The sequence below is a fragment of the Sinocyclocheilus grahami genome, unplaced genomic scaffold, assembly GCF_001515645.1.
Source record: "Sinocyclocheilus grahami isolate Dianchi unplaced genomic scaffold, SAMN03320097.WGS_v1.1 scaffold172.1, whole genome shotgun sequence".
Taxonomy (NCBI): Eukaryota; Metazoa; Chordata; class Actinopteri; order Cypriniformes; family Cyprinidae; genus Sinocyclocheilus; species Sinocyclocheilus grahami.
This window is the reverse complement of record NW_015505351.1, coordinates 842,690-855,349: the sequence shown is the minus strand read 5'-3', so window position 1 is coordinate 855,349 and position 12,660 is coordinate 842,690. Positions and strand designations below refer to the sequence as shown.

The 12,660-nt window shown below is 36.0% G+C and overlaps 1 protein-coding gene across 1 annotated transcript in view; it reads right to left on the bottom strand.

Annotated features, from left to right (window-relative positions):
• arid5b (AT-rich interaction domain 5B) overlaps positions 1-12,660 on the bottom strand; it is a gene marked incomplete at its 5' end in the record, with an annotated part of 117,042 nt that overhangs the window by 46,469 nt on the left and 57,913 nt on the right. The window contains 4 exons of the mRNA XM_016283249.1: positions 687-784; positions 2,353-2,405; positions 6,641-6,851; positions 11,534-11,655. Coding sequence (XP_016138735.1) covers positions 687-784; positions 2,353-2,405; positions 6,641-6,851; positions 11,534-11,655 — 484 coding nt within the window. The remainder of the gene's footprint in view (positions 1-686; positions 785-2,352; positions 2,406-6,640; positions 6,852-11,533; positions 11,656-12,660) is intronic.

Here is a 12,660-nt window from a genome sequence, read left to right as displayed (position 1 = left end):
TTACGAAGCTACGAGAATACTTTTTTGCGCAAAGAAAACAAAAATAACGACTTTATTCCACATTTTCGTCTCTACTGCGTCACTTTGGACGCGAGCGTGTGGCGGCGCCTGCGCTGACCCTGATACAGTGTGATGACGTGAACGCGCGTCCAAAGTGACGCAGTAGAGACGAAAATGTGGAATAAAGTCGTTATTTTTGTTTTCTTTGCGCAAAAAAGTATTCTCGTAGCTTCGTAACTTTACAGTTGAACCACTGATGTCACACGGACTACTTTGTCGATCATCTTGGTACTTTTCTGGACCTTGAACGTGGTAGTTACCTTGCTGTCTATGGGAGGGTCAGAGAGCCCTCAGATTTCATCAAAAATATCTTAAATTGTGTTCCGAAGATGAACGAAGGTCTTACGGGTTTCGAACAACACAAGGGTGAGTAATTAATGACAGAATTTTCATTTTTGGGCGAACTAACCCTTTAATGTGTGCATGCAAAAATCCATCATGAAAGCAAGTTATAATAGCCATTGTTTAAATGGTTATATTTCAACAACAAATTGAAGTAGAAATGTGGTTAAAAAGCCACCAACAGAAGTTTAATACTCAGCATCGTTTAACATATTTAAATCAGTTCCACAGAAATCTGCAGATTCAAAATCAGTACTGGCTAATGAGGAAACGAGAAGACCAACCTCTCGTAGTGTCTTCGTGTGCACGTGGCGGCGCTGGTGCTTCCCGGGTTGCCGCCCAGTTCATCATATACACTTTTCCACTGTCTGCGTGCTGTGATCTGAAATGAGAAGTGCGAGTTTATTATGAGTGACAAGGACGTTCATGTAATGGATGTGTGCATGAAGCAGAAATGAAATGAACACTGATATTAGCATTCCACTATTCATGCATTCAACATTATGTTGGGCTTTCTTTATTGTGGAATGATGAAAATAAGAGGGTCACTTGGTGCATATTAAACAGATCCCATAAGCTTTATACTTATTAAACGACACCGAGCGCATGATGTCCCACGCAAGGTCATAAGATTGAGTATTGATGTATGCAGACTCTTAACCGAATCGAAAAAAAGAAAACACATACTCGATTAACATAATTCACATACACAGCCATTAATATTCATGAGAGACCTTTAGTGCATTCACCGTACGAGGGTTAAAAGATTTTTAATGGCCGTTTCCCACAGCTAACGGCTGCCTCTCTCAATAAAATGCATTCTGTGGGAAACCACATGCATCAAGTGCTGGGAAATTAATGCATGTGTGATTTAGTCACCCTGGCCAATGTATTCACCACAGACTAGTTACAACACAAATAAGTACAATATTCTCACAGTGTTGCGGAATACAGTATGACTCGATGTCCACGGAGACCTAATCACGATTCAAATGTAAAAACACTTCAATTAAAATACCGTCGACCATGTGTTCTACTTTCCGTCTGTAATTTGACTCATTGAGTAGGGCATCTGCTGTCTCCTCCGGCGTTTAATGAAGCGTTTGCAGGTTTGACAGCATGAGAACAGAATCGCCCGTGGCCTCCGCTGCCTTCTCTAAACTCCCTCAGTCATAATAGCCCTTGACTGCTGTTTGTTTTAACATGGCCATTGTGTACATCAGGTTTTTGGGTCCGGAGTACAGTTGCGGTTTCAAAACACAGTCAAGTACAGTTCAACCTCAGGAGAGGAGTTTAATCTGATCTTTTTGAGCAATATAAATGTTTCCAATGACGTCATGGCTCCTCCTGCACGATGATTTTTATTACAGATGTCAGCTGCATTTAAAGCCAAGCTTTCTGTGGCAAAGACAACGTGAGCAGCCAGGGGACATAAAAATGACAGAGAAAGGCAGACAGCGGTATCAATACGCAAGAAGTGGCTTCCTGTTTGCTCTTAATCTAAACAGCTTCAACGCTGATGAATGAACGCCGAAAATATCGAATAGCTGGTCGCGTAGAAGGGACTTTAATGTTTTCACCATACTTTCGCAGAGCAGATGTCAGATAAGCTGCCAAGTGAATTCCCTTTATTGCGCACTTCGCTCGTTGCACAATAATGGTCCCTTAAGAGCCTAAACATGGGTAGTGAACGGGCCCCGACCAATTTCCTCCACCGCAAAAGGGTTACACGTGTTTTCCACTTGTAGATTTTATAACAACTGCGAGTGATCTGGCCAGATTTGGATCTGAGAGAGTTCCGCATCCAGGCCAGAGACTAGTAAACACACATTACACGGCAGGCCGGGAAAAAAAAAACGAAACTCTTGTTTTTCAGGAATCTTTCAGAGCCAAAGGAAAAAGCGTGCTGCCAACGGCACTGGATTTCAAACAAATCGTGTAAACACTCACCACCTCGTATCCTCCCAGTTTCTGAGCCGCTTGAAACATAGTCCAAAGGTTTACTGTAAGAAGGATAACAAGGATGACGATTAGTTCCACAGGAGAGCGGAGGGAAGCGTTTAAATCGGCTGTATTCGGGATAGCATACTACTATAGTGTACACTGCGCATGTTATGAGAATTTTCCTGGGCATGAAATAGCCAGATGACCTGCTATATGCAAAAAATGTGCAGTATGCACTACTGTATCCCACAATGCAATGTACTCAACTTTCAACTTGACCTTCCATTTTAAGTGTGGTCATACAACTGGAAGTAATTACAGCCATGTTTTTAACATCCCATTTCACTCATTATTTGATCCGACTGCTAGAAGATAAGACAGTTTTACACTAAATTAAATTTAAAAAAGGGCAAAATTGTTTCATTTTGGAAATGATAATTGGACGCCAAAAATAATGAGGTCATGTGGCTTTAATGTAACATATTACTGTTTAAATTTGTCAATTGAAGTCAGTTTTATTTGGATAGTGCTTTTCACAATACACATCATCTCAAAGCAGCTTTACAGAAAATTATGATGCTAATCTTTATAATATCTTAATATCTTCAGGCCTTTAGCAGATTAGAGCTGGGCAATTATATTACATCTTGAGATGATATAAACAATCAAGCAGTTGAGATTTGCTACAGTATATATAGAAATGCATAGTTTTTACGAACTACTTTTTAAAGAATAGTAGGCAGTACTGTATATACACACTCTTGCAGAAAAAGATTCTTTGTTTCAATCTTTGGTTCCATGAAGAACCTTTAACATCCATGGACACATTCCATTGCAGAAAAGGATTTTTAGATTAGGAAAATGTTCTTCACACTAAAAATGCTTAATAAAGATTTATACAGTGATGCCGTAGAAGAACCATTTTGGGTTCCCTGAAGAACCTTTCTGTTCTGAAAAGAACCATTATTGTCTTAGTGTGAAGAACATTTGAATAATCTATGTGCAATGAAAAGGTTCCATGGATTTTTAAAGTTCTTCAAGACTTTTAAGAGTGTTATTTTAAGTGAAAAGTTCTTTGGGGAACCCAAAATGGTTCTTCCTTCCTTCCTGGAAAACCTCCTTTATTTTTAAGTGTATAGTAGTGTATACAGTGCAGCATATAGTACGCTAGTATTCCATTCCGAACACAGCCATACTAACACATTCTTCCAATCAATTGAACATCAAATTAAAACATGACTTGAAACGCTTGTCAACAATCCATTCCCCACCGTTTAATTTTCGCCATATGAATACTAATGCTAAGCAGAGGAGAGAGTGAGCGAGAAAGAAAAAAAAAGATGAAACTAAATAAATTTGTGTCAGTTTAATGAAGCAGAGCTGTGCCACATTTATGAATAAGGCACAGCAGAAATTAATGAGGGTCTTTGCTGCTGGGGGACTAATCAATCAAGATTCAATCACCACACACACAAAGCCGCTGCATTTGTCAGAGCGGTGTTTGTCTGTCCTTATATCTTGCGGTATTGATTTTTGCCTCCTCCCAATAGCTACTTCTGATGGACTGTCGGGTTACAGGGCGAGTTGTTTTTAAGTCGGCTGAATGACATTAAACTTACAGCCGAGAGCTGCTCTCTCTCTGACACTTTAATACATCAGTAATGGCACAAATACTACTGAAAAAATGTGCAAAGATTGTACCTTTAGGGGTACAACAGCTTGTCACTGGGGCAGTAGCCTTAAAGGGACAACTTTCTAACTTATCTACCTCGAAAAGGTGCCTATAAGTACTGTGGAGTCTTTTTATTTTACATTCTTGGACATTTTTGTTTGGTCTGTTCCCACTGGTATTTCCTTTCTTCATGCATTTTTTGTCTCTCTATATACTTTTAGATTTTATTTGGCATAATATAAAAAAACTGGTCCCCATGTTCAAACTTGAACCAACCTTGTTACCATTTGTTCTTCTTTATATATATATATATATAATTTTACATGAATGTAAGATGATATATATTTTAAATAATTATTCAAGAAAAGTTTTCAGGTTTTTCATTTAGTCTTATATATTGTTTTGTTTTGTAAACAATTCAAAATTGTAAACAATTTTATTGTAAACAATTAAAAATTTTAAAGTAAGCATTTATAAAAAAATATCCGTTTTTGATTTTCTATGCATCACATTGTAATTAATCTGTGAAACTGTCAACCATGTTAATGTCAACTCTGTTACATTTCTGAAGGCATAATTATCTATTAAACATCTATTAAAATCTACTAAAGGATTAGTTGACCCCCCCCCAAAAAATCTGTCATTGTGCAATTTCAAACCCATAGGATTTTTATTAATCTTTCAACCACAAATCAAGATATTTTTTTTATGAAATCTGAGAGATTTCAGCCCCTAATTTAAAAGTCCATTAACCCAAAATTTGGAAGCTTTAAAAAGTTCATAAAGAGATCATAAAAAAATGCAGTGGTTTAATCAAGTCTTATTACATGATTGTGTCTCTTCAAATGATGAAAAGATTTAATTGAGCCTTTTATTTGCATAAAAACACTGATCAATGACATGGTAAACAGCAGCTCAAACATGCTAGCTTTATGCATGAGAACCACTGAGGTTTGTTCAGCTGAGCTTCTGTTTACCATATTTAATATACATTGATCAATGTTTTTATATGAATAAACTAACAAAGTGTTCATTTTTGAGTGAACCGTCCCTTTAATTTAGCTTGACATGGCACAGTGCAATTTATACACACTTCATTAAACATAACTTGTTGGATAGAGAAGTTGAAAACATAATTTTGTCACATAACACTCTTAAGCCAGAAGATCGATGCCTGATTCCCTTTCTTACTGCTTTCATAGAAGAATAAATCATCTTCTACAAGAAGTGTGTGTCACACCATACAAGGTTAAAAAAGGTTTATAGTGACGAGCGCCTCTAGTATGAATAAGAACATGGCAAAGTACGTCGCATCTGCTCTCTGGGCTCACGCAGAGACTCCTACACTCATGTGTGCATCTTGACGTAGGTCAAATATGTTCCTATTTGATCACGATAACCGTAAATGATCCTTCTATATAAACTGTAAATAATAGGCTTCACAGTCAGTAAACAGATCTATTCCTTAACTGTATAAGGCAGCATGCCAACTCAAACAAAACCATTGGTGCTTATACTAATGGTGCTTAAAGTTAATTCCAATAAAGTTTGGTGATAGCATGTTGCTAAGCTAATGACGTAATACTCTAATTAGCAGAGTTATTATATATAATACAAAAAGATAATTGTATTTGCAGTATACATTGATTCTAAATTATATTTCTTGAGTCATTTTTGTTTACCACACATTTTTGTGTGCATTCTGGATTAGATAAATATAGTACATGTGGCAAAATAAGGAAATCCGCATAACTTTGTAGCCTAGTTTGGCATGATACAAACAATTTTTTATTTAGCAATGCGCAAAATCACGAATGTATAGACATATGAGATGTGGCTTGTACATATTTCTATTCAGTAATTCTATGTTTTTTCCACTGACAACAGGGTTGAAAGTCAAGGGGAAAGATTATGAATAATAAAATCTCTGCTTTCTGCATTTAGACAGTAATAGATTGCTTGCATACTTTGGGCTACTTGTTTATTCACACTGTGTACTGTGGGTCAGAGCTGGATATGTTACATTAAAGGGACCTGGAGAGTAGCCTGGAAATAATTATATTTGTACTCTCTTTAAATTATGTTGACCTACTTTGCAACTTTAAATCATAAATTACACATTTTTGCTGTTTTGGGTCACTGTGAACACTGCAGGTTGTTTAGTGTAAACTAAATGGACACAATGTCAAAAATAAAAATAAAAATCTCTTGTGTCTTTTCAAACCTAAATAATTTTTTTCTTCTGTGGCACATTATGTGGCACAAAATTTGATGTGAGTATCATTAACGGCAAAGGTCATTAGTTCTTGCAATGCCACATGACTGCAAATGTGATCAGAGAGCTTCAATATACAGCTTGACTGAATAAATCACCATGTATCTCGTACTAATTTTTTTTTCCTGGACATTCTAACTAAGATATACCTTTGTGTTTCACAGAAGAAAGAAGATCATGTTTAATTTATAGCAGAATTAGCATTTTTTTGTGAAACAGATACTTCAGAAACATGCTTGCCATTCATTTCGTGGAAGTGACACATATTTGTTCTGAAGTAGTCTCAAGTAGTGCTTGAGATTTCCAGAGCTCTGTTATGGAGGAGGAAGTGAAGAAGCTGCACTTACTCTGTTTGAAGCCCAGGTATGGTATCCTCTCAATGGGAGTTTTCCTCTCTTTCATGTACTTATACAGTGCCACCAGGAAGGCCTGCTCGTCTGTGCGGCACTCCTCACCCGTCTCCACCTTCGGGTTATCCTCGGGCGAAACTTTTTTACAACTGCTTCCGCTGCTGGTGTTCCGGGGCTTGGACACTCCTGATTTTGAGTCGCCCTTAATCTAAACCCCACACAGCAAAGAAACATATTTAATCATATTGAAAAGCACGCTTGGTCTGTCATAGCATAGGTGAATAACATCAGAATGACTTCAGAACTGCATCAGAAAAATATCAAAAGATTGCATTTTTTACATCAGTGGTTCTCAACAAGTGGTGTTTCATTTGTGATTAAATCAGTGGTTTTGAATTCATGTTTTTTTAGCTTTACCACTGGAAGAAAAATAATTTTCTTAATTATTATGGTCTTCTCCAGTAACATTGTCAAAACATCCTTGAAGCAGGATAATCATCACTGTATTGTTTTTGCACTAACACAACTCATTTTCACTAGATTCATGCTTACGAATTTGCCACTGGGGTCAGAAAAATACTTAACACTAAATTCAAGATTTTTAGGTTATTCAATTTTAATTTGTCTTGTTTTAAAGAAGCTATTTGGATGTACGCTACCGTTTGGTGTCCGTAAGTTGTTTTTAATATTTAAAAAAATCTCTTATTCTCATCAAAGCTGCATTTATTTGATCAAAAATACAGTAAAATTATGAAATATTATTACAATTTCAAAAAATAATGATTTCTATCTGAATATATTTTATGTAATTTATTCCTGAAATGGCAAACCTTAATTTTCAGCAGTCTTCTGCTTAAGAAATATTTCTTATGATAATCAATGTTGAAAACAGTTGGGCTGCTTAATGTTTTTGTGGAAATCATAGTTTTTTTTCAGGATTATTTGATGAATAAAAATGTATTACTCGATTTAATACACCAATTTCCTTAACATTTTTAAATGTATATTTATTTATTTATTTACTAACCCTAACGTTTTTGAACGGCCCTGAAAAAAGGACAAAAATACATAACAAAATGATTTATTTTTTTGTCCAAAAAAACAAAAATCAAAACCTGCAAACCACCAGCTAAGAACCGCTGGTTTACATACTGATTGTTTTCAGTTCCGGAAAAAAAATAATATGTGGCATAAAAATAGATGCTGTGCATTTCCTCAATGCCACTGCAAGCTCTCACTTAAAACACTTAAAATAGCTTGTTCTGACCCAGGAGTGAGTGTCTGAGAACTGTTCTGGAGTCAGTTTTACAGTTTCAGGCCCCACCATGCTGTCACATGCTGCAGTCATCGCTGGCCCACACACGTCTGTTTAGCCATCTGTTCCCAATAATCAAGAGCATTTATTTTCCAAAAGGAGTTATCAAGGCCAGTGGAATATGTGAACAAATACAAAAAAAAAAGTCAAAGAAAGAAATGCTGAAGCATTAGGTTACATTGACATGAACTAAACAATCCCTGGAAGCAGTATAACATGCTTTTTCAAGTATATGCGTGCGTGTTCTATATCATATGAGAGTAACTGCAAAAACAAAAACCCTTTGTTTTTAATTAGAATACATTTTTTATTCAGGCCAAATTATTCTGCTTGAAATACAGTTCTTTTTGTTGCACACTAAGGATTTACACCCCAGTGGTGTTCCATGGAGGATCATGACTCTCATTCAAATTGTGAGGTAAAGATCCCCATCACGAGTAAAGCAGCTGATGGCATTCCGAAACATTAGATCACATCACAGTCAGGGCCGGTTTAGATCACAGCATGTTTTCAAGGTTCTCAACAAAGCTGGAGTGAATTAGCTGCTGTTTTGCCGAACAAATATTCATCCAGACGAGGAAGATCATAAAACACTGCCCTCATGCTGGCAGGAGAATGGACAGGAAGTGACATGTAGGGGCAAAGGTTAATAAAATAACAAGAAGAAAAACAATTGAAGCCCATTAGTCAAACATGGGAAACTGAAGAAACAGTAACACTAAATGACAAACAACAGGAGGAGGGGGAAAGTGCTTCAGATTGATGGACTGAAACTGAGGCTAAGCTGCTCATAACTAACAACTAATAAAATAATTATGCACTGAAAGAAATGCAGAAATTAAGGATGACCTGTATATCTGTGACCAAGGGCCCTATCATACACCTGGCGCAATGCGGTGCCAGGTGCGACGCAAGTGTTTTTTGCTAGTTTCAGCCCGACGCAGTTGTCATTTTCACGTCCTGCGCCACGTTGTTTAAATAGCAAATGCATTTGTGCCCACACCTATGGGTGTGCTGGGCTGAAAACGAGGTGTGTTCAGGAGCATTGCTGGCGCGTTGCTATTTTGAGGCACCTGAAATAGACCACGCCATTGACCAACAAAAACCTGGTCTAAAGTCTGGCGCAATATTTTTTCTTTATTTAAAGAGCGCGTTAGTAATATGTGCCTATAGACGAGTGCACAACGCGCGTACACTTTGCTTATTACACACACAGGGACGCGCAGCAGCATACAAACATTTTTAAAAAAGAAAAATTTAATTCCGCCATGTAAATAGCGAGCCCACCATGGCGCGAGCGCAACTGGCTTTTAAAGGGAATGGGAGATGAGGCTCTGATTGGTTTATTGCATGTTATGCCCAAAACACACCAATTACTCATTAAGAGAATTAGGGACTACCCTTTTAGACCACGTGCCGGCCGCGCCGACCGTTTTTCCCGTCGTTAAACAAGCAAAAGTGGATTTGGACACGCCCTAAGTGCACCTGGTCGTTAAAATAGGGCCCCATGTAAGTAATGGACAATAATAATGTTCTGAAATTGTCCGCATTGGATGATATTGGAAGCTGATAATATGTAGGCTTATTTAATTCAGTAATTCATTTAAAATGTAACCAGCATACTGTTAATTTATAGCCATTTTCAAACAAAATAAACTATTCTTTTTACCTATTCTTTAAATTTACTCTATTTTTAACTATTCTTTTCTAAATGTATTATTGTTTTATTTTTGTTTTAAATTATCCAGCTTCTATAGCATTGTGTTAGTTTATTTTATTAATTAATTTTACTTTATAAATTTATTACAAATTCAAATATTTTATTGATTCGTGAATTCATGAAAACTTGTGTAAAATTAAGGTTTTCAAACAGTATGTTGTTCTTTTATAGCAGTTTTCAAAAGACTATATAGAACTGGAAGATAAACGATTATTTTTTAGCTTTATTATTTTATTATGTCATTTTTGTCCTAAATGATCCCGTTTCTATAGCAGTATATTAGTTTATTTTATAAATCAACTTTATTATTTTTATTTAGTACTATATATATCAACTTATTATAAATTTAAATATTTAAGTACTTTATAATACATGAAAACTTTTTTCAAGCAGTATATTGTTCTTTTATAGCAGGTTTCAAAATAAATATTAATCTCTACTATTATTAGGGCTGGGTATTGATTCAGATGTCCCGATTCGATTCTCGATTTTTTGATTACATTCAGTGAATATAGTTTTAATACAAATGCTATTGATATTTCTAAAAATATTTACTGTAAACATCAGTTTACAAATGGTGAATTAATAAAAAGAAATTAAGCCACATGCCTGTATTTTAAACTTATTCTTTTTTTTGTATAGGGTCCTTTTTTAAACAATAATAGGGCCCTATAAAATGTTATTAATTTTTTTCTGATAATCAGACAAAGGCATAAAACATTAATTTAATTTATCCTAATAAAAAGAAAATTAAATCCTTTTATTTTTTGGCAAACAAAGTGCTGCACAACAGAGGTTTACTGTTAAAATTAAAAAGAAAACAGATGTGATTATTCCTTTAAAAATAAAGATTTATTAATATTTATTAGCAGTAGTAGCATTGAGTCTTAAGACTGCTAAATAGTAATACATTCTGACAGTTTCTTAACTTTAAACTAAACTTTTATTTTGACGGGTTGCCGTGAAGAACTTGCAGCTGCTGTGTATATGATATGACGGTAGTTTTCTCAAATGAAACGGTAAAATGCTAATGAAGTGACTCTCAGAGCAGCTGGAGATGACATTCGTGTTCATATCATCATACACTATAGCATTTCACCTGAGCATTGCGAATCACTCGTATGACCATGAATGAATGAATGAATGAATGACAGGATTTCTGTTGTAACATCACGCAAGGTAAATAAGGGTGACATCTAGTGGAGAAGACTAATGATAAGATTCACGTTAATTAGATCTTGTTTTAAATGTGTGCTGAAATAAATACCGGAAAAGATCGATTCGCGGCTTTTGAGAATCGATATCAAATCGACGTCATTTAAAAAAAACGATTAATCAAAAAATATTATATACATTTTTTTCTTTTTTTTATTATACCTTTTATATATCAGGTTTATTATTTTATCAGCAGTATATTAAGTAAATTATTTTATTAATTACTTTTTTATTTAATATGTAGTGTAAGCATTACAGAATAAATGTATAATTAATACACTTATTATAAATTCAAATATTTTATTTACGGTAAAATTCATGTAAAACTTGCATTTTAGTGTGCTTTCATAGTTCATATATTTAGTTCACAATAGTAATTATTTATAACATCAGCCATTGTATGATTTGCTGAAATGGGGAGTTTCTATGGTGTTTTCTACACAAACATTCCTGGAAACTGCAGTGCATGATGGTCAGACAGTCTTCTCATGTTTTACTTCTTCTGCAAAGTGGACCAGACCTTATGCTTATAGTCGAAAGCCTGGCTCTGGGACACCAGATTTCATTCATAATATGAAAATAACCATCTTGTCATTTGTACAGACCACAATTTCAACATCTGTGTATTTCTACAGCCCACCTTGACTAGAGACTTGCCCTCCACACCGTTGGTCTCTCTGGCAGTACCGCCCTGCCCCTGCGAGTCTCGTCGCTGGGAAATGGAGAGCTTCTTCTTCCGGGGCCGGCCCTTCAGGTTGGGTGCTGTGGACAGCAGAAGAGTAGTTAGAGCGGTTACTGACAGCCATATGCACCCACAGCCCATAAAGAGCACTGACGTCTGCTCACTGCTCTATAGCACAAATAGGGAAACATGACAACAGCCATGTCTGCGGCCGACACACATAGACTACAGCCAGCATAGTTCCACCAATTGGCGGCTTGACAAGTGATCCCTGGAGCCATTCCAGTGACTTACATTGCTTTAAATTATATATCATCCTCCTTCATTCTGGATATTTTTCCATTGAATGGCACTCAGGACTTAATTATCCTGAGACAAGGTGAAAACGCTGTCTGCCACTGTTACAGGCATTCTTGTTCATCAGTTCCAAATCATTTTCATCATTATATTGGCCTCTAAGCAAGAATGTTAGATAATACACATTGTAATGGTAAAACAATTCGCAGAATGACAGGATGTGTCAACAACCGGAAAACTCAAACAGAACCTGAAGGGCAAATGAATAAAATCACTAATACGTCGTCATCACGGCTCAAAATAACAGCGCAACTGGAGGTGCAACTGGGTCAGCCTTAAAAAGTCGTTCATCCAAAAATAAAAATTCTGTCAGTATTTGCTCACACATGTTGTGTTAGATATTCCCTAATAGTCCAACTTTCTACTTGACATGGCACAGCTTACATGGCATGTGCCACTTCACCACTTCTTTTTGAAAGCCATATTTCTATGGTTGTAAATTCTACACTCTTAAAAATAAAGGTTCTTTATTGGCATCTATGGTTCTTTGAAGAAACTTTAACATCCACAAAACCCTCTCCACTGCACAAAAGGGGAGGAAAAAGATCCTTCAGATTACTTAAATGTTCTTCAAACTGACTGTTTGAGTTCACCTCTAAAACTGAATGTCATTATTTGCCTTCATATTTCATACATCTTGTCTGCAAAGATATCTAACCAGTGAATATGCTTTACATTTACACCATGTTGACCAATGGCAGTGCACTTAGAATAGAGCTTTCTTTAAC